This window comes from Leopardus geoffroyi, chromosome C3, assembly GCF_018350155.1.
Source record: "Leopardus geoffroyi isolate Oge1 chromosome C3, O.geoffroyi_Oge1_pat1.0, whole genome shotgun sequence".
NCBI lineage: Eukaryota > Metazoa > Chordata > Mammalia > Carnivora > Felidae > Leopardus > Leopardus geoffroyi.
This window is the reverse complement of record NC_059338.1, coordinates 9,509,067-9,536,606: the sequence shown is the minus strand read 5'-3', so window position 1 is coordinate 9,536,606 and position 27,540 is coordinate 9,509,067. Positions and strand designations below refer to the sequence as shown.

Sequence of the window (27,540 nt, the reverse complement as noted above, 5' to 3'; positions counted from 1 at the left end):
CCTCTCTGGGACAGGACAAAAAGATATTTAATCTCTCAGTCAAACCAGCTTCCAGGACTCTTGCAGCCTGAGACTGAGAGTGTGTTAATATTTATATCAAAGAGGGCTCTCTGCTCTTTGATGTCTCACGCTCACTTCCAGGATGGAATGCTGTCCCAGCAAAATGTGCACTCTTGACAAAATTCTGCACACATTTTCAAGAGATTGATGGCCCTTCTGAAGCCCATCCGTGGACCCCAGGCTTATCTAAGGAGCCCTGCCCTGCAGGAAAACCCTGCGCCCCCACTGGAGGGAAAGAGAAGGAAAGACAAGACTTCACCACCTTCCAAATATTACTATAAAATATCGCCCCAAAATTTAATCAGTCTTTTTTTTCATCAGCCCAATTACAGGAACCAGGAAAAGACCAGTCCGTAACCAGGGTGCTCAAAACTCCAAATAAGGCATATGCTTAGAATTCAGTGACACAAACTTTCTTTACGGGGATGATGTCTAGCAGTAAAAAGCGACTGCGGAGACATGGCAGCAGCCGTCTGCAAGAGCATCCCTGTCCTCAGGATCCTGCTGATGCGGCTGCCATACTTCCCAGAGCTCAAGGACACTGACATTTAGCTCACAGAAACCAGGACTTCAGATCCTGTTCATTGTTGCAAAGTTAAGATAATGTCACACCCTGGGGTGATGGGTGGCTCAGTCGGTTGAGTGTTGGATGCTTGATTTCAGCTCTGGTCAGGATCCTGGCCGTGTGGGATCAAGCCCCGTGTTGGGCTCCACAACGAGCTTGGCGCTGAGCATGAAGCCTGCTTAAGATTCTCTCTCTCCTTCTGCCCCTCCCCTGCTAAGACAAAAAATAGGCAAGGTCCTACCTCAAGGGACATGGCCCCCAGGGAGTCGTGGAGAAAAGAAAAATATGTTTCCCAAAGGAGCAACATTTATGTAAGAGGCACTACATCTATGTATCAGTGCATGTCTGTAACTGAAAAGAAAGAGCTTTTGGTTGGGGAAAACAAGCAGGTTGTAGCAAGGATCAGTGACACAAGTTTATGCACACGCTCAATAGAGCAGGGCAGACTCCAGCGACGTGGCTGGAGTCTAAATTCCAGCCCCATGGCTTAGTACTGTCGGCATCTGGGACAGTTCCTTCGCTTCTCTAGGCTGCGATTTCCTCATCTGGACACCGGACAGATTTTGAAAGGAAATGGATAATAGACACACATATAGGGGCGCCTGGGTGGCTCAGTCGGTTAAGCATCCGATTTATGCTCAGGTTATGATCTCATGGTTCATGGGTTGAAGCCCCACGTTGGGCTCTGTGCTGACAGCTCTCAGCCTGGAGCCTGCTTCGGATTCTGTGTCTCCCTCTCTCTCTGCCCCTCCCCTGCTCACACTCTGTCTCGCCCTCTCAAAAATAAACATTAAAACACACACACATACATATAAAGATGGCATTAAATGATAACAAGAAAATAAAATAAAGCAGTGGAATGCAGAGGGGCTCCACCAGTATTATGTCAGTGTTTTGCAAGAGCATGTATCCATCTGGATTAAGGGGGAAAACATGGTAAAGCATGATAAAGTTATTTTTAATACATTAAAAATCTGTGCCACCCCTCAAAACACCTCAATTCAAACATTTGCCAAGAGCTCAATAGCAATGTGGTTGTTGATATAAATGCAGGGTCCATTTAAAGCTGGCTTTTCCACACTTAATTTACAAGAACCGTCCACATGACCTAACAGTTTTTAATCTCACAAGGTCAAAGTTTTCTGCACTGGAACACTGTCCTGTGTTCCAAAGCAACAGTGACCGTCTACCATCCCTCCGGCCATGCCTACCCGCTTCACTATCCACACACCTACACACTCCCCGGGCCCAACTCACAGGGCAGGAAGGACAGAGGGCAAACTGTTCCCAATGTAAACAAGTGTGCCTCCTGCACGAACACTTCTCACCAACACTAGCCTAACGTTCAGCTCTGTGCAGAGCAACCACCATGGAGATGGGGAGCATTATCAGCCCGGAACTATACATGTGAGGTTAACTTTTCAGATCTCAAATTCAGATGAAAGAAACCAAAGAAGCCAGATGACAGGGCGCCCGGGTGGCTCAGTCGGTTAAGCATCTGACTTCAGCTCAGGTCATCATCTCGCGGTTTGTGGGTTCGAGCCCCGCGTCGGGCTCTGTGCTGACGGCTCAGAGCCTGGAGGCTGCTTCAGGTTCTGTGTCTCCCTCTCTCTCTGCCCCTCCCCAGCTCACGCTGTGCCTCAGTCTCTCAAAAATAAATAAATGTTAATAAATAAATAAATAAGCCAGATGAACCCCATATGTAACCCAATCCCACACTCGTGGCAAGAAAAATACCTCCTTTACACTCCCTCCAGTATCTTTGAGCACCTATGATTTTCTTCTTTTTTTTTTTAAGTATTTTTATTTTGAGAGGGAAAGAGCATGAGTGAGAGAAGGGCGGGGGGGAGAGAAAGAGAGAGAAAAAGAGAGAAAGAGAGAGACAGAGAGAGAAAGAGAATCCCAAGCAGGCTCTGCACTGTCGGCACAGAGCCTGACTTGGGGCTTGAGCTCACGAACCATGAGATCATGACCTGAGCCAAAGTCAAGAGCTGGACGCTCAACCGGCTGAGCCACCCCGGTGCCCCTGCACCTGTGATATTCTAAGCACCCTGGGTACAGAGAGAAGTCGCTGCTCTTAAAACCCACAGTCTACTGGAAAGACAGGCAGTGGACAGCAACACGGGGTGCTGGAGGGAGGAAAGCATAGGACAGAAGCCTCAGTTCAGACTGCAGGGGACTGACAGACACTTCCTCGGGCTTTGAAGTGACCAGACAAAAGAGGAGGTGACAACATGGGGAGCAGAAGCAGCAACACGTCCAGAGGAATGGAAGTGAGCGCTCTGAGATCTGGGAACAGGAAGGAGCAGACAATGAGTTTGGGAAGGGACAGGATGGCATATGGAGGGCGGCAGGAAGGAAGGCTGGAGGGACTACGCTGGCCGGCTCCGGGGGGAGGCAGTGCTGACGACAAGCCTGAAGGTGAAAGGAGAACCACCAAAGAATGTTAGGGGAGCGACAGACTTGATCACAGCCGCATTTTTTTCCCCCTAAAAGATTGCTCCAACAGCAATGTGGAGAATGTTTTGGAAAAGGTCCAGATTGGCAGCTGGGAAACCGGCCACTGACTTATCCAGGCAAGAAATGATGGAGGCAGGGAGGAGAAGGTAATTTCAGGACAAAGTAGAACTGATCAGACCCTCCGGGGGGCCCGGCTGGATGAGCGAGGACACAGGAGCGCTACCTGGACCGCGGCAGAGCTGACACGGAGTTTCTGTCCCGTGCCTTCGTGTGCACAGAAAACACAGAAGTGCAGGTCCGTGGATGGCACCAGGTGAGGTCGCCTCTTACCGCTGAATGAATGGGGAAGGAGCCCAGGAAAGGACTCGGGACAGGAAATAACCTGGGAGTCACTGCCAAACAGAGGATACAGAGACGGAGAGGGCGAGGACCACGGGTCCAAGCAGGGGGTCCTGAGGCAGGACGCATTCACGGGTAGAAAGGAACCCAGGCAGTTGGCTGAGGAAGAATAGTGAGAGAGGTGGGAAGCCAGCCAAGGGCAGAGGAACGAGGTTCCCTGGAAGAAATGGCCCTTGTCAAATGTTACAGAAAAGCAAGATAAAGGATCAGTAGCTTTAAGAGGACTTGGGGACTACGGGTGACTTTGGCAAGAAGAGCTTAACCCTAGCCCGTTAACACGTTCCAACTCCTTTTGACCTCTGACAGCATTTACCGCCTCCCCCCACTTACATGCCACTTGTCACACCTTCAATAATCAGCATGAAGTCCTTTCTCTGCACAAGGCTAAGGATGCAAAGGTGGACGGCCTGCGTTCCAGGGTCCTGGAATCCAGAAATCGCAGATCCGCCAGCCGACCACGATAGAGGAGCGTGAATGCTACGGGAAAGTAAACGATGGGAATGCAAACTGGTGCAGCCGCTCTGGAAAACAGTGTGGGGGTTCCTCAAAAAATTAAAAATAGATCTACTCTATATCCAGCAATAGCACTGCTAGGAATCTACCCAAGGGATGCAGGAGTGCTGATGCAGAGGGGCACTTGTACCCCAATGTTTATAGCAGCACTTTCAACAGTAGCCAAATTATGGAAGGAGCCTAAATGTCCATCAACTGATGAATGGAAAAGAAATTGTGGTTTATATACACAATGGAATACTACTTGGCAATGAGAAAGAATGAAATATGGCCTTTTGTAGCAATGTGGATGGAACTGGAGAGTGTTATGCTAAGTGAAGTAAGTCATACAGAGAAAGACAGATACCATATGTTTTCACTCTTATGTGGATCCTAAGAAACTTACCAGAAGACCGTGGGGGAGGGGAAGGAAAAAAATAAATAAAGAGAGAGGGAGAGAGCCAAACCCTAAGAGACTCTTAAAAACTGAGAACAAAATGGGGCGCCTGGGTGGCTCAGTCAGTTAAGCGGCCGACTTCGGCTCAGGTCATGATCTCGCGGTCTGTGAGTTCGAGCCCCGTGCCGAGCTCTGTGCTGACAGCTCAGAGCCTGGAGCCTGTTTCAGAGTCTGTGTCTCCCTCTCTCTGACCCTCCCCCGTTCATGCTCTGTCTCTCTGTCTCAAAAATAAATAAACATTAAAAAAAAAATTTTTTTTTTTTTTAAAACTGAGAACTGAGGGTTGATGGGGGGTGGGAGGGAGAGGAGGGTGGGTGATGGGCATTGAGGAGGGCACCTGTTGGGATGAGCACTGGGTGTTGTATGGAAACCAATTTGACAATAAATTTCATATTAAAAAAAAAAAAGGAAAGAAAAGGAAATTTCGTTTGGTCTGGCAGGCATTTATTAAAGGACTATGTGAGGCACTGGGCTAGCAGAGATGAGTCAGACCTAGACGCGTCAGCTCCGTGAGGTCAAGGGCTTTTTCTAATGCACTCCTACATTCCCAGCACCTGCCAGAGTGCCTGGCACTTTGTAAGGAACCAACGAGCATTTGCTGGATGAAGGAAATGAACGGAAGACGTGACCTGCTCTCTTGGGGGTAGACAAGGGTACACGCTTTGGGAGACAGTTGTGATCTGGATCTGAGGAGCGGTAGGATTTTGCTAGACACACGAGGGCTGAAAAGTTTTTGACGACGTATCTTCTACGCAAGACCAAGTTCCCAGAGCCACACAAGTCTTGGTAACCCGCCAGCTATACAACATGCCTTGTCTCTACTGAAGTCACAAATCGCTGACGGAAGAGGTAGGGAGGCTGACAATGTGCTGGTCGCACGCTGCCCCTTGACTCGGTGGGGATCTCCACGGGTGGGTCCACTGAGCCATACAAAATGTGTACACTTTCCCACAGGTTCTTCTCTTTTTTGTCGTTACTTTTTCTTAATGTTTACTTTTGAGAGGGAGGCGGAGCGTGAGCAGGGGAGGGGCAGAGACAGAGGGAGACACAGAGTCCGAAGCAGGCTCCAGGCTCCGAGTTGTCAGCACAGAGCCCGACGCGGGGCTCGAACTCACGAACCGTGAGCTCATGACCTGAGCCAAAGTCGGATGCTTAACCGACTGAGCCACCCAGAGGCCCCCCACAGGTTCTATTTTTAAATAGAAGGGTTTTTTTTTTCTTAAGTTTATTAATTTATTTTGAGAGAGAGAGAGCATGAGTGGGTGAGGGGCAGAGAGAGAATCCCAAGCAGGCTCCACACTGTCATTCCAGAACCCGACGCAGGGCTCAAACTCACAAACCGTGAGATCATGACCTGAGCGGAAACCAAGGGTCGGTCGCTTAACTGACGGGGCCACCCAGGCGTCCCAATTAGAAGGGTTTTTGTTTTTTTTTTTAATTTTTTTTTTTAACGTTTATTTATTTTTGAGACAGAGAGAGACTGAGCATGAACAGGGGAGGGGCAGAGAGAGAGGAAGACACAGAATCGGCAGCAGGCTCCAGGCTCTGAGCCACCAGCCCAGAGCCCGACGCGGGGCTCGAACTCATGGACTGCGAGATAGTGACCTGAGCTGAAGTCAGACGCTTAACCGACTGAGCCACCCAGGCGCCCCTAGAAGGGTTTTTAAAAGGAATGTCAGTAAGCTGCTTTTTCTTCCCCTATAACCACCCACTGTGAGACAAGTCCGCCCAAATCTTTTCAAGAAGAGGTCCAACTTGACAACGGCAGGAAAGGACCACTGAGGCCTGCGGCAACGAGAGAACAGGACGACTGAAAGGTGGCCTGCGGGAGGGAGTGGCCAGCATCTGACCCGTTGGGGGGGCCTGATCCGCAGGGAAGCAAATCACATCACATCAGTAAATGGAAATCAAACTGGCCCCATCGCCATCCGTGCCACCACGCCTGGACACGTCGGGCTCACACGTCCAGGAAGCTGGGCTGGTTGGAAGTGGGCAGACAGCAGCACGGGGCACGAGCCACGGGTTCCGGCCGCTGCAGAAACGCCGCCACGGATAACCCCCCCTGTGTGCATTTTCTCCTCACATCCTACCAGCAATCCTCCAAAGCAGACATAACCTGCTCTTCCCAGATGTACAAACGGGTTCAGAAGACACAGATGAGGAGTGGTCGAGCTGGGATGTTAACAAGAGCATGGCTGTGTCTGTTGCACCCCTCGAAGCTGTCTGGCCTTGCAGCGGGAAAGCATTTTCCAGAAGAAACCAGGGAGCTGCGCTCCAATCCTTGCTTGAAGAAGAGACCTCATAAGGTCTCGAGTCTATCAACCATAAAGACTTTAATCCCCACTAAAACCTGTAAAAGGAGCCTCAGGGCAGGCCTGGGATTTTAGGTCTTAGAGGACACGTCCAGAAATGTCCAGAAATGCAAGCTTTTCCACCTCAAGCATGACCTCTCCTGATCATAGCTTCTAGAGACCAAAGGGCCAATCCCGAGTGCACTCAGCTCTGTGTCCTTCAAAGTCAGCCAAGGAGAGCACCCCCTGCTTGCCTTTTCTTCCAGAAGAGTATTCACTGCCTCTCTTGCTTAAAGAGAGTATTCACTGAGAGTATTCAAGAGTATTCACCGCCTCTCAGTGTTCAATACTATGTGTCAAATACTATTCTGTTCATTCTGTTTTCAAATATTTACCCTCTCTACCAAGGAAGCGGAGAAAAATAAAGCCACTGACTAGTCAAAATAGTATGTTTTGCCTCAGTAGAAAAATCAACAGGTCCTCGGGAGATATGCCTCACCCTAAACAGCACGGCCCTTGGCCAATCTCCTCACCAAATTCAACTCACGGAGAAAGTTTTTCAGACGACCAATATGCCACACAATAGAAACACGCCCTAGGGACACCTGGGTGGCTCAGTCAGTTAAGCCTCCAACTTCGGCTCAGGTCATCTCAAGGCTCATGAGTTCGGGCTCCACGTTGGGCTGTGTGCTGACAGCTCGGAGCCTGGAGCCTGCTTCGGATTCTGTGGTTCCCTCTCTCTCTGCCCCTCCCCTGTTTGCACTCTGTCTCTCTCTCTCTCAAAAATAAACCTTAAGAAAAAAAAAGAAAGAAACTCCTTAGAAACCTCCACAAAGACAAAGGACAGTCATTCCATAGCTGCTTCAATAAATGTCCACTGATTCCTAGGCACCTGTCGTCAGAGATGCCAACCCACGAGCCTCACAAACGAGGCAGGGCCACCCCTACCCCCCTGGATACATGCCCTGGGTTCTGAGTTCTATTCCTGCTCAGAACTACTTCTCATGACCAATCCTATCATGAATTTACCTCAGCAGTAAAGACCATAACTAGTCCAGTCTACAGGGTTTGTGGTTCTTTTATCAAAAAAAGAAAACGTTTTAAATACAGGCATCTCATGGGGCACCTGGGTGGCTCAGCCAGTTAAGCATCTGACTTTAGCTCAGGTCACGATCTCACGGCTCTTAAGTTCGAGCCCCACGTCGGGCTCCCTGCTGTCAGCACAGAGCCTGCTTTGGATCCTTGTCCCACTCTCTCTCTCTCTCTCTCTCTGCCCCTCCCCCACTGGTTCTGTCGTTCTCTCTCTCAAAGAAGTAAGTACACTTAAAACATTAAAAAAGTATCTATAAGCATCTCAGATCTTAACACTGCTGTCGTACAGCAGAAACTAAAGTTTATAATACACATAATTATATAGCATCTGTGTTGATGAAAGCACATCCATAATCCCAAAGGGACAACAGCTTTGGAAGGCGGCTGTGTCGTGTCAACTCTCTACGTCTCGACAAGGATGCATCGGGTTCCCTACAAGCCACACTAAACTCAGAAGCCAAAAGGCCGCCATGCCCTCACCCAAAGCTCTGCTCAGCACTTTCCTGGCTCCAATCCAAGCTACAAAAGGCCGGTTATTCAGACTAACGCAGGCTGCCCAAAGCCAAGACAGCTTTTCTCCGAAGACGATGGCTCAGTCTCCCCCTAAGATAGAGAAGATAACCACTTTGGCTTCAAAGAGCTACTCTTCTAGCATTTCTTGAGTTAAAGTAAAGACCCAGTTCACATCCACAAGCGTCGACTCAAACAAAATAGGTGTCACTCCTAATAAGAATCTGACAAGACGTGAAGGTTACCCTCCAGCTGATTTGATATTTTTAAAAAATGCACCATTAAGGCCGCCTCGGTGGCTCAGTTGCTTAAGAGTCTTGACTATTGGCTTCGGTTCAGGTCAGGATCTCGCGGTTCGGGAGTTCGAGCCCCTGCGAGCCCCAGGTCTGCTCCACGTTGCTGGTGCAGAGCCAGCTTGAGAGTCTCTCTCTGCCCCTCCCCCACTCTATCTCAAAGTGAATAAACTTTAAACAAAAAAAAAAAAAAAATTCAAAATCAGGCCCCTGGGCGCCTCAGCCGATTTAGCGTCCAACTCTTGGTTTCAGCTCAGGTCACGATCTCACGGTTTGTGGGTTCGAGCCCCACGTCCTGCTCTGCGCTGATAACGTGCAGCCAGCTTGGGATTCTCTCTCTCTCCCTCCGTCCCTCTCCCCCACTCTGTCTCTCAAAATAAAGTTTAAAACAATAAATAAAAATGCACCCGTAAACAGGCACCTAAGCCATCTAGCATGTACCCCTACACTGAGCTCTGTGATGGACAAGGTACCAGTCATCATCCTACCCAGGTAAAGGGACCTCACAAGGAAGGACAAATGCGAACAGTCAAGGAATAACTATCCACATCTCCCAGCAAAAGCCAAAGCAACCAGGTTTAAATGCTGAAAATATTAGACGAGGCAACCTAGCAAACAAGTAATGAATTCTTCAACCATTTATCCAAAAAGTACAGTAAAACCTTGGATTATAACTTGCTCTGGGAGTGTTCCCCAAGACAAGCAATCATTTCTACCAAATTTTAACTTGATAAACAAGCGATGTCTTGTCATTTGTGATGCCGAACATCACATGATCACCACTGAGCCAATGGTTCTTGAAATTCACCTTGATATATGAGTGCTTTCAATGACAAGCATGTTTCTGGAACAAACTATGCTCGCCAACCAAGGTTTTTCTGTAACTGAGTGCCTACAGTGTGCAGTTTTAAACAACGGGACCATGAGGAGGTAAGAGAGCTAACCACGCTGATATCTGAGAGAAGTGCTACCCTGGCAGAAAGAACAGCCAGTGCAGAGCCCATCTTGGGGACTTGCGGGTCTCTGCAAGGACTGTGGCTTCTACTGCGAGTAAAATGGGAAGCTACTTCGGGGTTCTAAGCAGAGCAGGGAAATTATCATCCAGCCTTCTACTTGAACGGGATCACTGGCCGCCATGAGAACGGAATGCACAAGGACCGAGGCAGGACAGGGAGAGGAGCTAGGATACTACTGCAATGGCCCAACCCCAAGATGTTGGTGGCTTGGACCCGGAGGGAAGCGGTGGAGGTGAATAGGGGCAGACTGAGGACACGCTTTAACGGTAGAACCAACAAGATTTCTTAACGGACTGGGTGCAAATGAAAGATGGTAGTCAAGAATGACTCCACGGTTTAGGTCAGAGCAACCACAAGGATGAAGGCTGTCATCAGCTGAGATGCAGAAGAGCTGCAGGCTGAACACATGTGAGGGGAAGATCAGGAGTGAAATGTTGGCCATACTGAGATTCCTGTTGAGATCCCAAGTGAAAATGTCAAGGATTGTGAAAAAGAGGCCCTTAATATTTGGCTATTCAACAAACATGTATGGAGAACCTACCTAGGCTGGTTTTAGTTTTAGCCCGTGTGTGAGCCTCAGGCAACAGTGAGGAAAAACAGTCCCTGAGACAGCAGTGGAGAGAGGAAGACAGACTTAAGTGAGCAAGGGCAACACAGAATGGGGGACATCCTATGACTGATGCTTTAGCAACACAGAGGAGGGACACTCAATCATGCCTGAGAGGACTTCCCAAGAAAGACCATGACAGGACGCCTACAGAAAGATGAGCAGGGGTTAGCCAGGTAAGGAAAAGCAAGGTACCGGGAGGGAGGGATGCTAGGAAAAGCAACAACATCTATGAGAGCAAGACACAGGGTCACAGGATCTACGGGAAACCCAGTTCATACCCAGTTGAAGTGCATGTTGGCAAGTGGCAGGGAATACCAGTTTCTCAGGACTCCCCCCCCACCCCAGAAGGTCACAAATGCCAACCACGTTATGCAGGTGTGGGTGGGAGAAGTACTTGGTAAGTGTGACCAGTTGTGAGAGAACAATTCAAGAACACTCGAGGCTAGCTACAGAATTGAAAAATGTTAATTAAGGGATGAAAGGAGAGCCTTTCCTGTAGATGAAAATCCAGATACCCAGTAAGCAACGGGCAAAGCTGGGCTGGAACCCACAATCCCTAAATCAGTGGCCAAAGGGGCAACATGAAATACGAGTGCCGATACCGAAAAATGAATGGTCTGATGATTGGGTAATAAGTCCTTTTACAAGTCTGAAGGTCTCCAGTTTTCTGTCTTTGACAAAATTAAAGGAGGTGAGTGGCAAGCTGGTTGACTCATAAAACTACACTGGATTCTGGGGCGCCTGGGTGGCTCAGTCGGCTGAGCGTCCGACTTCAGCTCAGGTCATGATCTCACCGTCCGTGAGTTCGAGCCCCGCGTCGGGCTCTGTGCTGACAGCTCAGAGCCTGGAGCCTGTTTCAGATTCTGTGTCTCCCTCTGTCTCTGCCCCTCCCCCACTCATGCTCTGTCTGTCTGTCTCTCTCTCTCTCTCTCTCTCTCTCTCTCTGTCAAAAATGAATAAACATAAAAAAATTTTTTTTAAATACATTGGATTCTGACACATACTTTGGAATGTAAAAACTGAGCGACTTTGATAGAACAAAAGCCTTTCCATTCCCATCTAGTTATGTCAACAGCACTTCTCAAAGTTTCTATCTATACAAGAGGAAAATCTTATTGTAGCCTTAAACAGTAATAACCCACCCCGATACAGGCTATAACCATCAAGTTGCTTTCCAACAAAATTCTACCTTTTTAGTTTAAGTAAGTATCAAAGTGGGTATATATTTGTTCTGATTAACTTATGACAAAAACCACAGTAGCATAATCTGAAAGAAAATTAATGCTGAGACTTCTAAGAATAGAAAAAACCTTCCAATGTGCACATACATTTTGTCACATAAGGACGATAGAATAATCGGGGCGCCTGGGTGGCCCAGTCGGTTGAGTGTCCAACTTCGGCTCAGGTCATGATCTCACCGCTTGTGAGTTCGAGCCCCGCGTCGGGCTCTGCGCAGATGGCTCAGAGCCTGGAGTCTGCTTCCGATTCTGTGTTTCCGTCTGTCTCTGCCCCTCCCCCACGTGTGCATACACACACACATGCACTCTCTCTCAAAAATAAACATTAAAAAAGATGATAGAATGATCAATACAAGATTTAAGAATAAAAATAGATGAGGGGCGCCTGGTGGCTTGGTCGGTTAAGCGTCCGACTTCGGCTCAGGTCATGATCTCACGGTCCGTGGGTTCGAGCCCCGCGTCGGGCTCTGTGCTGACAGCTCAGAGCCTGGAGCCTGTTTCAGATTCTGTGTCTCCCTCTCTCTCTTCCCCTCCCCTGTTCATGCTCTGTCTCTCTCTGTCTCAAAAATAAATAAAAACGAAAAAAAAAAAAAGAATAAAAATAGATGAAATTAAGTTAACATTTTGTGGGGAAAGTGGAACTGAAATGATTTCAAGGAGGAAAAAGAAAAAAATGAAGCTTTCTGACTCAAATATGAGCTTATTCATCTATATTTTTAATGGATGACAATAGGCCAAATTACTCCAGTATTTAGAAGCCCACTAGATACACTTTAAAGAACGAAACAATTATTATTTCAGAATGTCAATATTTATAACATCAGAAATTTTAGAATGTCAATGTTTACAATATATCAGAAATATATCCTTTGCTACTCTTTACTCATGATGAAAGAAAACTGGTGTCAAAAAATAAGCACTGGGAGGGGAGCCTGGGTGGTTCAGTCGGTGAAGCAGCCGACTCCTGATTTTGGCTTACGTCAGAATCTCGAGGTTCATGAGATCGAGCCCCACATCGGGCTCTGTGCTGACAGTATGGAGCCTGCTTGGGATTCTCTCTCTGCCCCTCCCCTGCTCACGCTCTCTCGCTCTATTTCTCAAAAGAAAGAAATAAGTTTAAAAATATATAGATGCAATGGGATAAAGAATTCTCCAAAGCTTCTCATAGTTAAGGATGCAAACATGTTTGAAGACCAGAGTCCAAATCACAAGTCAGGGCTCTTAGCATTGCATGCTACAAGCTCTCTCTCTACAGCCTGAGACCCACCAACCCGCACAAGGCAGACAGGGCTCACCCTCCACTGTGGGGAAAGGGGCATTCCTGGCGACACCTGCAGAACCCGCGGCTTCCTAGAGGACAGGCAGGCGGTGTGTGTTGAGACAGGACAGAATGGCCCTTCAGCTAAGGTGGGGAAAGGCCAACATTTCAGACAAGATGGCATACTCACACACTGATTAAAGCACTAAAGAAGCACAACCCTACTTCGCCTGCACACATAAAACTCTTATGCTTCTCCTGAGTCTTATACAAGTCCTACGATACCGTTTCTACAAGGCACACAAAGGGCATGTGGCAGAACCTTCTAGGAGGTGGGGGACCACATGGGGCAGGAATAAAACTGCAGGCCACCTGCTCCACAGGGAACTCAAGGTTACTACAGGAAGTATCGGGAGGTTCAGAGACACTCTACACACTTCTGCGGTTTCATAGGCTGTAACCATGCAGAAATAACTACTTTTTTGGGGCGCCTGGGTGGCGCAGTCGGTTAAGCGTCCGACTTCAGCCAGGTCACGATCTCTCGGTCCGTGAGTTCGAGCCCCGCGTCAGGCTCTGGGCTGATGGCTCAGAACCTGGAGCCTGTTTCCGATTCTGTGTCTCCCTCTCTCTGCCCCTCCCCCATTCATGCTCTGTCTCTCTCTGTCCCAAAAATAAATAAACGTTGAAAAAAAAAAAAAAGATTTATAAGAAATAACTACTTTTTTTTTTCTTACACTATGGAAAGACCATTTTTAATAGCCAGGTAACAGAGCAAACTGATTTGTGTGTGTGTGTGTGTGTGTGTGTTACTTTCTCCCATCATCATTCAAAATTCTCAAAGCATGCGTGGTCCATTTTAGAACCAATGCCCCCACCCCCTCACCCCCCCACCCCCATGCAATCCAATTACTGCTTAGGAGAGGCCCAAAGGTTCAATGCTTTCTAGGATTCTTCAGACTTTTCAGGTTATTATGTTAAGTAGCCTATTGATGGTAATTTCTTTATTGTAACTACTTTGGCTTTCTCTGTATGAATTTCATGTTCACTTAACTCTTGCACGCATGTGACCTGAACACCCATTAGTTTGGTTTGTTTTGGATTTTGTTTTTGTTTTTTTGGAGAGAGAGGGAGAGAGTGAGCCTGCACACGGGCAGGGGAGGGGCAGAGGGGAAGGGAGAGGGACAGAGACAGAGAGAGAATGAATCCCAAGCAGGCTCCTCGCTGGCAGCTCAACACAGGGCCGGATCGCCACTGAGCCACCCACGTGCCCCACTGATGAGTTACTTTCTGTCAACACCTGACAGCTGTTACACCTTTTCTCTGGTCTTTTAGACACTCCTGTCTTATCATTTTCACGTGATCTTTGCAGTTACTTGTTCGTTTAGAAATCCTGCTCTTTCAAAAATAAACTTTGACTTGTTGTTTTATGTAGGATTGAAGGCAAAGAAATATATCTATTAAAAGTAAACGATCCAATTATCTGGTAAAGAGATTCGAAAATGTTTCCACTGTTAAGCAACACTGTTGACAAAAACTATGTGTGCACCTGTAAACAGAAACTTGTAAGAACTTGTAAAATACTCCAGATAAGGATTTTCAGTGGAGTTTGAATTCAACTAGTTAATGAAGCACCTTGGTTTGTAAAAACAGCTGATGCACAAAGGTGAAAATTTTCTCATTGGGTTTTGGGGGAGGGGACTAATGTGATTTGGCAAACACTGCAAATGGGGACTTTCTTGTTCTTGGATCTTTGAAGGAGATAACTCTTTCAAACAGGATGGTCTTTTAATCAGTATTCAAAAGACTAAACTTAGAACTAAGCCTTCATTCAGCCTTGTAGTCACCAAGACTAATATCACCAAGATCATCCAACATCCATGAGTCACCACGTGTGAAACAAGATTTTTAAAAATAAAACACTCTTTAGTCACAAATAAAAAATATCTTAGTAAAATCAAAAGGTTTTATACCTTTAAAGAAACCATCATTTTGGTGCGCCTGGGTGGCTCAGTCGGTTAAGCACTCGACTTTGGCTCAGGTCATGATCTGGCAGTTTGTGGGTTCGAGCCCCACTCTGGGCTGGGCTCTGTGCTGACAGCTCAGAGCCCGGAGCCTGCCTCAGATTCTGTGTCTCCCTTTCTCTCTGCCCCTCCCCTGCTCATGCTCTGTCTCTCTCTCTCTCTCTCTCTCTCCCCAAAAATAAACATTTAAAAAAATTAAAAATAAAGAAACCATCATTTTAACTCTTTATATCATTTTTCTGTTTTATAGCTCTTATTTTTGTGTTTTATAGAGATTATGTTCATGTAATTCATATATACATATACATGATACATCATGAAAAAGAGATGGTCAAATGCTTTAGTAAGCTGGCTTACTGACAAAAGTGATTTGATGATATTAATTAAAATTAAAAAAAAAAATAGGGGCGCCAGGGTGGCCCAGTCAGTTAAGCATCGGACTTCAGCTCAGGTCACGATCTCACAGTTTGTGGGTTTGAGCCCCGTGTTGGGCTCTGTGCTGACAGCTCATAGCCCGGAGCCTGCTTCAGATTCCATGTCTCCCTCTCTCTCTGCCCCTCCCCTGCTCGCACTCTGTCTGTCTCTCTCAAAAATAAATAAAATGTTAAAAAAAGTAAAGAATAAAAATAAAAATTAAATAAAAAATAAATGAATAAAATAAAATAAATTTTTAAATAGTGGTTTAATGGACACGAAAACACACCTGAACACGTGCGCGCTCACACACACACACACACACACACACACACACAGAGGGTACCCCCTCCAAGCTTTTCCACTGGCTTAAAACACGGAGACCCACACCTAAAAGACCTCAGAGATCTTGAATAGTCCAACAGCACCATCTCAGATCCCACCAGCAACAAAGACCAGGTCCTCAACAGGGAAACTTCCCAACACAATGTGTCCCCAGCACAGAACTTCGTGAAAGCAACACCCAACAAAGAAACAAGGACATCAGGCAAAAGATCTCAGCAAGGGCCACCGAGCCAGCCGGAGTCAGGTGACCACAGAGAGTGTGCATCAGAAGCCACACTTCAAAGACATTCAAGCAAGGAAGGAAAAGGAAGGCAGCTGACCCCACAGGCACAGCTGGGGACAACGGGCAGGCGGCACGAGAGGAACACACAGGAGCCCTCAAGGTCTGCTAGGTCTCCTTTCCTCTACCGGGCTCCGTGTTAGGCGCTGGCACAACCAACAACGTCCTTGGGCAGAGGGAAAGCCAGGGGTGGGGTGCAGCCTGTGTGGCTGCAACACAGAGAGCAAAGGGGAGAGGGGCAGGAGGCCAGCAGAGCCACATTGCGCCAGGCGTTCGTTGATGGCCACAGCAGCAGTTTGGGGCGGCAGAACGCACACAGTGCCAGCTCTGAGAAAGCCAGTGGGACCAACCCAGTCCCCAGAATTCTGGGAGAACCTAACAGAAGGAGGGTGCAGAGTGAGCGGCCCGGCAGGAGGGGCACGGCCGCTGAAGGGTCCAGGAACAGGGTGATGGAATCAAGGGGATGCAGGCCCCACGGCACATTCCAGATGCTCCAAAAGCAGATGAGTCATGGTCGAGCTAAGGGGAGGTGACAGCCCAGACCTCTGAGGGCACTGCCGTTTGCCCTCTTGATCTGTGTTACTCACACACAGTCAGACCAACCTCCTTGCTGCTTATGAAGATAGCTCAGAACAGACACAGATCTAGGAAAGGGAAAATCCGGACTCCGATCCAAGCTGTATCCCTTACTAGCCACCGTCAGTCAAGTCAAAAACTCTCCTAACCTCATGTCTTCCCTTGTTTCCCATCAACAGGGAAGACAGCCGCCTGCCTGACTTCAAATGGAGAGCACATCAAATGCTTTACAGATGAACTGGCTTGGGCGGGGGCGGGGCACCAGGCTGGCTCAGCCGTGCAGCACTCGACCTCGGCTTGTAGGTTTCAGCCCCACGTTCGGAGTAGAGGTTACTTTAAGAAATGAGTAAAATCTTAAAAAAACAAAACAAGAAAAAGAGAATCTGGCTTCATGGTAAAAGTGGTTTAAGCAACATTCAACGGCAAAATACTGATAGACTTTCTCTCACATATCCTCACATCCCAACTTCTCCTCAAAAGCACTTAATACAGACAGGGGCGGCTGGGTGGCTCAATCCGTGGCGCGTCTGACCTCGGCTCAGGCAGGTCATGATCTCACCGTTCGCGAGTTCGAGCCCCACATAGGGCTCTCTGCTGTCCCCCTCTCTCTCTGCCCCCTCCCCCACTTACGTGAATGTGCTCTCTCTCTCTCAAAAATAAACAAACAACAAAAGAAGCACTTAATACGGTATTCTGCAAAATGACCTTCATTCAACAAATACTTATTTAGTGCATACTAAATAAATGCTAGGCTCTGGTTAAGCAATACCAATGCATTAGGGTTCAGGGGGCTTTTTTTAGAGTTTGGTCGTTACAACATGCATCACAGAGGTAAACGTGGTTTCAACTGTGGCTCCAAATCCTAATTCAAATAGTCTTATGAATCAAATAACAAAGGATAATTACAAGTCTTGGTCTGCGTAACGCAGCTCAATCAACACCTAACACCAAACAGCAGCACCGTATCAACCACTGACGGGGACATGAAGGCCCAAATACTCCAGATGCTCTCACAGAACTTCTAGTGCAGTGGGGGAGGCAGTCAACAAGCAGTCAACAAACAGCCAGACGCCAAGGCAAAATGTCGGTAAGACTATGGAAGCACGGGAGACAAAAAAAAAAACAAAACAATTCTGATTAAGGAAATGAATAACAAAGTCCCCTGGAGGAAGTTATTTACAGAACTGAAGGCTTAAAAGGATTAGAGGCCATTCCAGAGAAGATCCTAAGCAAAAGTTTAAGTGAAAGAGTTCCGTACGTGTGTGTCTGTCTGTGCACATGGGTGGGGGAGAAGAGGGGAAAAAGAGACAGTCTGGGACCACATTAGGGGATCTGCACTAGGCTGAAATATTTGACCAGTAGTCTGGGCAACGGAGAGTGGTCCACGATTTCCAAAAAGGAGATATAGGCAAAGAAAGAAGCCCACTCTGATGGCGGCCATTGAGAAGCGACTTTAATCGGTCATGGAAGAAACCACCGAAAAAAGACAGAATGGCATCTACGGTCAGGGACATATATGTGGGCAGAGAAGTTGAGGCTTTTTTTTTTCCCTCTTCCTGTGTGACTTCTTGCTCATCTAGACCTGTCCTTTCGGAGGAAAGCAGGAGAATCTGGGTAACATAGGTCAGAATAACCTCCTCAACCCACCACAATTTTACCATGAGTCTTTAACAATGACTCACCATGTCAGCCTGGCAAAGCTTACTCGCAAGTTCTGATTCGTCGTCATTTATAAAACAAACTAAAAAATGTGATAGATGGAACTGCAATCACTTTTTTTTTTTTTTTTTTTTTTGCCTTGTACAACCAAAATAACTTAGTCTGAGATACAATTTTTGTACTTAGGGCGGCCACAACAGAGACAAATCTGAGCCCTCAAGAGAAGCTGAACAGGGAGTTGATGTTTCTTATAAAGGAGGGGTGCGGGGGGTGGGGGACAACCAAGATCTACAGGGCTGGGCCAAGAGTACAGAGCAATCTGCATTTCCATTTCCCTTTGGGTCAAGTACGTCTGAAACCAGTCCACGGCCATTTCCCCGCAGCCCTTTTCCAAGGCGAAGGCTGTAAACATGTGTTTCCCACCCCCACCCCCCACCTTAGTCTTACTCTTCGTCCTCAGTCAATTCTTTCTTAACGAGGCAACAGCGGGGATCAACCAGCATCAGTCCAGAACTGGGTCCGCCGCTAAGTACATCACATGGATACATTTTTCTATTCTAGAAGTGATGAGACTAAGTGTTGGACTCCAGGGACTGGACTCTGAGGTTCCTCCTGGCTCTAAACTGTCATTTTTGATGATGTTTTGAGACCCTTTGCCTTTCCCAAATCCTTTTAACAGACACATAATAAATACCCGAGGAAGCGGAGGACCAATCTTGCTTCCAGATCCTCTTGCACAACTATGTTCAGATTTCAGACTTCCAAAGGAGGTCCAGCCTGTTGGTGCTGCACATCCTCTAAAAAAATACTTTGAATTTCTTTCAGGAAAGGCACTAAGGCCTGGAATAAGAGAATCAAGATATAATCCCAGCAAATGAACTACTACATGGAATTACAGAAGTTCAGTGCTCCTTTGGGCTTTTTAAAATAACAGGGGTGCCTGGGTGGCTCAGTGGTTAAGTGAAGCATCCGACTTCGACTCAGGTCATGATCTCGCGGTTTGTGAGTTCGAGCCCCATGGGCTCTGTGCTGACAGCTCGGAGCCTGGAGCCTGCTTCGGATTCTGTGTCCCCCCCTCTCTCTCTCTCTGCCCCTCCCCTGCTCATGCTCTGTCTCTTTTTGTCTCTCAATAATAAATGGGTGTTAAAAAAAAATGTTTAAATAACAAAACAATGATATAATATTCTTAAACAATGACACAGTATTTATTAATGCCCAAAATGTACAATATGCTTTACACTGTTTCCTTTTTTTTTCCCTTCCAGTGTGACTTCTTGTTCTCTCTAGACCTGTCCTTTCAGAGGAAATACAAAAACCTGGTTTTGAAGACTCCTTCTTCGGAGTTACTATAATCTTCCTCCTCCATGAGAACCCCAGGAGCAGGGCTCACTACTAGTTCCCATTGGACACATTACAGAAGTAACACGACTGGGGCGCCTGGGTGGCTCAGTCGGTTAAATGGCCAACTTCAGCTCAGGTCATTATCTCGCGGTCTGTGAGTTCGGGCCCCGCATCCGGCTCTGTGCTGATAGCTCGGAGCTTGGAGCCTGGAGCCCACTTCTGTTTCTCCCTCTGTCTCTGCCTTTCAAAAATGAATAAATGTTAAAAAAAATTAAAAAAAAAAAAAAAAAGAAGTAACACGACTTACGCGGAGTATCAATTGAGACCAGGTGATGACCGATGAACACAAAAATAAGGAGAATGGAGTTATTTCACCGCACAGGGTCTGCTTCCACGTTTGGAGTGACGATATCATTTAGATGATTACCAAGGACATGGTTTCTAAATGCCACACTCATCTGCCAGTTTAAGTCTCCCTCCTCCCAGGAGGACTCAACCTCAGGTTAACGATTGGGGCGAGCTACGTGCCAGACATGTGCGATAGGAAGGAGCGCTGGGAATACAGCCATCAACAACAAAAAGGCCCCATGCAACAGGCGCAGGCTACACAAAAGAGGGGGGGCAAGAATAATCCTAAAAGAACAGGGAAACCTTCCTGAAAGTGCTTGGCCTCTACCTTTGCTTCTAAGAACCAGCAACAGCGCTGGCAGAGAACATTTAGCAGCCTGAAAACGCATTCGGCCGGGGGGGGGGGGGGGGGGGGGGCAAATGCCACATCAACTTTGGGGACCTAAAAGCTGCCAGATTCCTCGCCCTGGGAGCGAGAGACAAGATGAACTCCATCAATAAAGAAGTTTCCCAGCGCCAGCTGCCGGGTCTGGGCCCCCGCGGGGACCCGGAGGGGAAAACGTGGAGCCAAAATGGAGGAGGGGCTCGGGAGGAGTCGGCTAGGGCGCGAGAGCCTCGTGGCTCGCTCCTCATGGCGCCAACCAGCCTCCCCGCTCCGCTCTCCCCGGCCCTGGGAGGCAGCATCCCACCTCGCCAAACGCGGCGCGCACAGCCCACGGCTCGCAGGCTCGCCAGGAGGAGCCCATGCTCCCAATGCAATGGGAGCTTGCTAAACGCCGAGGAAACAAGTACCCACATCTTAAATGCAGTAAAGGGGAGCGAAGAAAGAAACATCTGCGAGGTCTCCACCCTTCTCCACCTGCAGGAAAGGCCCGGGGTAAAGCTAAAAAAGCATTTCCCTCGTTTTTTCTTGCTTGGCTGATAAAACAAAGACGGGCTCCTGCGGGGGGTCGGACGCCCCTAGGACTGACCCCTTTCCGTGCGCCCACGACGCTAAAGCCCCTGCAACCGAGGAGCACGCACGGAGCCAGAACAACTTTCTCATTGAAACCGGCCACGTTTCTGCTCATAGCCATACGGAAGCCCGTATTGTCATTTGGTCCATGTCACCGCACCTAGTTGGCGCTCAGGATTTTCCCCTCAAGAAACCCCCGCAGTCCCCAGCCCGACACGAGCTCCCTTCCCCGGAACGCCGCCTCGCGCGTTCCCGCAGCCCTCCAGGTCGGGCTTCCCGGCTCGCCCCGCCCTCGCGGCCCGCGCCGCGCCGCGGGGCGAGTTCCCCCACCCCACCCCCCACCCAGGCGGGGCTTGGGGGAGGGGGCGCGTCGGGGGCTCCCCGGCGACCCCGCTTAAAGCCCTCTCCCCCCGCCCCCACCGTCGGACTCGCAAAACAATAAGCATCCGCTTTCTCTGCCCGTTCCCCCTAGGAGCCCGGCCACGAGTTACCGCAGCGGAGAAAAAGAGCGAGCGGGCGCGCGCCAGCCCTGCGACCCGTGGCCGGCGTACCCCGGGGGACCGCGATGACCGGAATCCCCGCCCGCAGTCCGCGCAGAGGCAGGGGGTGGGGGTGGGGTGGGGAGACACTGGGCGCTGGAGCGCGGCCAGGAGCGGAGGCGCGCGGGCCACGCGGTGGCTGCAGCAACTGACACGGCCCGCGGCCGCGCCACATGCACCGCCGCCCGGCCCGGGCCCGGGAGCGCGGCGCCGCGACCCCCCGTACCTTGCCGCTGGCCGTGCCCCCGCTGACGCCGATCAGGAAGGGCTCGCCGCCGTTGGGCTGCTGGTGGTTCTGCAGGGTCTGCTCGCTGTCCCCGGCCATGGCTGGCGCCGCCCCTCCTCCCGCTGCTGCCGACGGACGCACGCTCCCCGCCCGCGCCCGCGTCGGGCTCCCCCGCTCCCCGCAGCCGCGGCTGGGGCGCTGCCCGGGTCCCTGCGAGCCGCGCGGAGCTCGGCCGTGGGGCTGCCTTTCCCGGAGGCGCCGAGAGCCTGCCTCTGCCCGCAGCGGCCGGCTCGGTTTACAGCCCAGGCGGAGGTCAGCGTGATGCTGCTGCTCCAATCCGGGCGGGCAGCGCGCTGCTATTCGCCGAGGCGGAGGCGGCGAGGCGTCCAGCCCCAGCCTCCGCCCCTCCCGGGCCCCGCCGCCGCCGCCGCCGCCGCCGCCCGAGGTCTCCCGGAGAGGTGTGAGGCCGGCCCTCCTCCCCCCGCCCCGCTGCCCGGTTAACCCTTTCCCCGACGACCTCCGGCGGACCGAGGGACAGGACACACGCGCTCGGCGCTTTCATGGGGTGTGCTCCGTCTATTTCAAAGGGGGGGCGAAGAGCTACAAGGGCAGATCGGGTAATGGGGGGACTGGCAACGCCCCGGGCTTGGGAAGCAAAATCCCAACGAGCACGGGAGGTTAAGAGGAAGCGAAGACTGGGGACAAAACCGAAGAGACTCTTAAATATGGAGAACAAACGGAGGGTTACTGGAGGGGTTGTGGGAGGGGGGATGGGCTACTTGGGGAAGGGGCATTAAGGACTCCACTCCTGAAATCCTTGTTGCACTCTATCCTAACTAATTTGGAGGTAAATTTTAAAAATAAAATAAAATAAAATAAAAAGATGAAGCAAAGAGTTAATGTCGTTTGCCCATTATTCAGGCTAAAAACTTGTGTTTTCCCCAGATGAAAAAATTTCCCCCTCCCGTTTGCCAAAATATGTCAGCGGCTAGCTCTAAATATTTCCTCTCTTGGAAACACCATGCTCCTTAGTAAGAGACTCCCGAGAGTCTTTCTCCCCAGAGAAGGGTAATCGGACGGGGTTAAATGAAGGGCACCCTCCCTCCAAAATGCAAGGCCCTTTCAAACCAGTCTGAAATCACAAATACTGAGGTTCCTGCGGAGTTAGGATTTATGAAAACATTAGAATAGTAATGAATGTCATTTTGACCGGTTAATACTTTTCAGTGAGCTGGGTTTTCAGAGGTGGGCAATTAGTCACTTGATTAGAAAGGGAGTATTTTCTGGTGATTCACAGCCGCCCCCACCTCTGGAGGCAGATTTCTGCATTCACACCTAGTTCCATGAGCAGGTCACATAATCTCCCTGTGCCTCAGTGTTCTCATCTGTTACATGGGAATAATAATGACAACTCCACCCTGGGATTGTTGTACTCAGTGAATTGTTGTATTTAAAGTTCTTAGAATAGCAGCTGGCACAGTCTAGGCCCCACGTAAGAGTTGGGAGAGGGCCCTACAAGGCTGAAGCCCTGAAAGGGAACTTTTGCTGGGGTGCAGTGGGGGAGAGGTAGGACTCCTCCAGTAGCTTCCAACCCATGAGCTGATGGGCTCCCACAGTCCAAAACACAGCTTAAGTCAATAGCATTCGTTTCAAACTTCGTAAAGTACCTCAACTCCGGAATTACTTCGAGAAAATTTGCTAGAGAAAATTAAGCGTATTAGAAAGCACAAATGGTCTTTTTTCGCTTTTGAAATATTCATGTCACCATCCAAAACCAAACTCCCACAGACGCTCCCACAGGAGACTAACATGGAGGAAGCAGGCTACCTGGGTAGGTAGAGGCAGGCCTTTAGGAGAGGTTGGCTGGAAGGAGCCTGCCTTACCACGTGGCTGTGGGGTGGGTGGGTTTTAGCTGATTCAGGAGGCGGCCTCGTGGCCCCAAAGGCTTTTCTCCACTAAGGAGATCTCACAGTCTTCAAAGACTTTTGCAGAGTTCTTTATAGCCCAAGATGAAGCCCAATGGGACTTGGAAAACGTGACGGACCCAGGGCTAAGGGGATATTAGGTAACTAGGGAAAGAAGAGGGCGAAAGAATGTTACATCCTCTATGAATTTTCCCCAAATCCCCACCTTCCTTATTTCATGGTTTGTTCCAGTTACTTTTGGGCAGCGGAGGGCAGACAGAGAAGGGAACAGAGGATCTGAAGCAGGCTCTGCACTGACAGCACAGAGCCCCATGCAGGGCTCGAACCCACAAACTGTGAGCTCGTGACCTGAAACAAAGGCAGACGCTCAACCGACTGAGCCACCCAGGCGCCGCCCCCGCCCACTTTCCTTATTTCTATAGCCTTTTTTCCCACGATATTTCCTTACAAAAATTTCGACGCATAGAGTTTAAATGTTTTAAACACTGACAGAACCGCCATCTAGACTCCACCACGAACATTGTACTACACTTGCTCTATCACACTAGCCATGTGCCCATCCCTCTAGCCAGCACATTTTTATTGTTGCACTTGGGTTGCCTTTACCTTGTTAGTTTGAAGACACTTACTACAAAATGATTTGTACATTTGTACATTGCTTTTTTTTTTTTTTTTTTTCCTTTTAATTGCTATATCCCTAGCACCTAAAACAGTTTCTGGCACCTGTAGAACCTTAATAAATATTTGTTAAAAAAAGGAAGAAACACCATGTCTCATTTCTACATTCCCAAGGCCCACTGGGCAGAATGACAGGCAGATAAGAAGCACTCGATACATGTTGAATGTATTGAATCAACAAATGAAGAATGCGGACGAGGTAAAAGTGCCGAGGAGTAAACTTCTCTCCCACCATTTTGGAATGAATGGTGGTGTTCCCTCGATGGTATTTCCACGGTTCCTAGTCTTATTTCCAAATGTTTTCTTTTCCTGGCATTCCAAGCAACTGTCTACATGTAGCCTTGTATGTGCATCTATTAACTAGTCCAACCAACTCATTAATTGAGCTAATTCGTTACACTTATCTGCACCTTGTCTAAAGGTTTTATTTGGGGGGGGGGGTGCGCCTGGGTGGCTCAGTCGGTTAAGCATCCAACTCTTGATTTCAGCTCAGGCCATGATCTCACAGTTCATGAGTTCAAGCCCCTCATGGGGTATTGCGCTGACAGCGTGGAGCCTGCTTGGGATTCTCTCTCCCCCTCTCTGCTGCTCCTCTGCTCATGGAAAAAAAAAAGAGAGAGAGAGATTTTATTTGTTTATGTGATTTCTACCTTCAACGTGGGACTCGAACACACAACCCTAAGAGCAAAAGCCACATGCTATACCAAACCGGCCAGGCGCCCCTCCTGTACCTTGTTTCATAATTTGACTTCTGTGCATAAGTTAATATACGTGAAAGTGTTCTGGAAAGAAAAACAAAAGCTGTCTATATAAAGGTAAGGCCTAATTAGCAAGGACATCCAGCTGCACTCTGCTCTCCCATTTTTCACTCTCTTCTTTCCCTAGGGCTGCCTTACCTCCACGTAAGGAAGTCACCCAAGTCCATTTACATTAAGAGTATTCTCAGCACCGGTGACCTCGACAAGGACTTTGTATCTCTGCTCTCTATAAAGCAAGGCAGGCTGTCCGTGCTATTCCCTGTGCTGTGTCATCCTCCCTCAGGAGCCTGGTCACCAAATCCCACAGCTAGGGATGTTCAAATCATGTTTGAGTCTACTGTAGCAATTCCACTGCAGATTCTGAGCTAAGTGATTTCCAACCTTCCTCCTTCCCCTCGCACTAAAGGAAAAAAAAAAAAAAAAAAAAAATCAAACATGTTCAATCAAATCCGGAGTTAGAACAGATTCAAGGAAATCCATTTTTCTCGGTATCTGTGATAATTTTACTTTCTGTACAGATTTCAGTCTGATCAAGTTCTGGCCTAGTTAACATACGGGGACAAAGTCAGCATGAGTGTGCAATTGCAGCTGTGGCCAAGGAACAAAAGGAGACACGGCCGTTCCCAGTCCTCTGTCTGCCTGCCTGCTCTCTGAGTAGCTGTAGTTCTGACCTAGACAAGGAATGCTACATTTTGTCTCCATCTGGAAAGTTCTACTTCTAGGTGCTTCACAAACCGTGGAAACTATCACATTTCCAAACCAGGAAAAAAAAAAAAAAATGTCAACAGACTTTAGCTTGTCTCCGAAACATTTTGGTGGCCCGTATGGCCTTCTATCATCAGCAATTGCTTGGACAGATCATAAGCACTGTTCTGAAATGCTGGCCAGATGATATTAAAGCTCCTTACGTCTAGCTCTATGATGTTAATCACATTCTCAGATACTGTTGGCAGTGTGTTATACAGCATAGTCCCAAACCCCAGCATCCGCAGCATCAGGGAAGGCAAAAGTGTGGGCCCCATCCCAGAAGTGAAGAATCCAGGGGTGCCTGGGTGGCTCGGTTGGTTAAGCGTCTGATTCTAGGTTTTGGCTCAGGTCATGATCTCACAACTGGGGGGTTCAAGACCCACATCAGGCTCTGGGCTGACAGTGTGGAGCCTGCTTGGGATTCTCTGACTCCCTCTCTCTCCTCCCCTCTCCACTCTCAAAAATAAATAAATAAACATTAAAAAAAAAAAAAAAGAATCCAAAACTCTGTGGGTGGAGCCCATTAATCTGTGTTTGATAAGCCCTCCAGGTGTCTCCAGAACCCACTCACCAAAGTTTGAGAATTACTGATCTGGGGAAAGAAGGCAATGGGCTCCAGTTGGAAAAGCAAGGTTTACATCCTTGCTTTGCTACTACTTTGTAAGCTATGGCAAGTTACTTAACTTCTACGGACTTCAGGTTCTTCAACTGTTAAATGATACGTGGTTTGTAGGATGGTTGTGAAAATAAAGACTATATACCGGCATGTAGTAGTTGTTAAATAAATACCATTTCCCTCCCCTTCAATCACAGCTCTTATTACAGAAGTCCCACCACTTAGGGATTAGGATTTCCAGAGATAAGAATTCCTAATCCCCAAGGTCCCTTTAAGGTAAAAATTAAAATATCTAGAACAGGCAAACGGACAGAGACAGAAAGGAGATTGGTGGTTGCCTACAGCTGGGGAGGTTAGAAAGCATACAGGGAGTGGCTGCTGAAGGAGTACAGGATTCCTTCTTCTTTCTTTCTTCATTTTAAATAGGCTCCCAGCCCAAATGAGGCTTGAACTCAAGACCCTGAGATCGAGTCAAATGCTCTTACCAACAGAGCCACTCAGGCATCTCCAGGATTTCTTTTTAGATAAATGTTCTCAAATCGACTGTCTTGAATGGCTGCACGGCTTTGAAAATCGTGAGAACCACTGAACTGGTTCTTACCTTCGTGAATTGTATGCGGATTATATCTCAATAAAGCCGTTTCAAAAACCAGGTTTCAACAAGCAGGCTAGGAGAAGAAAGAGATTTTTAGGAATTGGGGACAGAAATGGGCAAAGGCACAGAGAGACTGCGAATTAAGAAGAAGGTGTCAGAAGACTTTGTAACCTATAAAATGTTACATAAATGCAAATGTTGTTAATGTTGTTTAACTCAACATATTGACTTTTGTGCATACAGCTTTACCCCACAAAGACAGTTGTCACACCAGGGCTTTTATATTTCAGCTGGCCCAACTACAGAAATCCCATATGTCCTAAGAAGCCTTCCCAGACTTTGACAAGATTAACATATAGATTTTCACTCTATAGAGATTTTCTGATTTTCTCTCCTGTCCCCAACCAGGATATATTTTCCAGCATGATTGTATGAAAGTAAGACTGGGGTATAACCAGAAATTTAGTCGTCTCTCCCAGAACTTACTGGCTCCCAATATGAGCAAGCTCCTGGCAACCTCATTTTGTTCACTCTCCGTGTTCTAAGCCTTTTTTTTCAAAGTTTATTTATTTTGGGGGGGGGGGAGGGCAGAGAGAGAGAGAGAGAGAGAGAGAGAGAGAATCCCAAGCAGGCTCCACACTGTCAGTGCAGAGCCTGACTCGGGGCTCCAACTCAGGAACCAGGAGATCATGACCCAAGCCAAAATCAAGAGTTGGATGTGTAACCGACTGAGCCGCCCAGGTGCCCCCTAAAACATTTAGCTTCATTTTGTTCAC

At 48.4% G+C, this 27,540-nt stretch overlaps 1 protein-coding gene across 1 annotated transcript in view; it reads right to left on the bottom strand.

The window, feature by feature from the left end:
* UCK2 (uridine-cytidine kinase 2) overlaps positions 1-21,861 on the bottom strand; it is an 80,475-nt gene extending 58,614 nt beyond the window's left edge. Inside the window, exon 1 of the mRNA XM_045455425.1 lies at positions 21,446-21,861. Coding sequence (XP_045311381.1) covers positions 21,446-21,544 — 99 coding nt within the window. The 5' untranslated portion in view covers positions 21,545-21,861. The remainder of the gene's footprint in view (positions 1-21,445) is intronic.
* Positions 21,862-27,540: the final 5,679 nt, after the last annotated feature.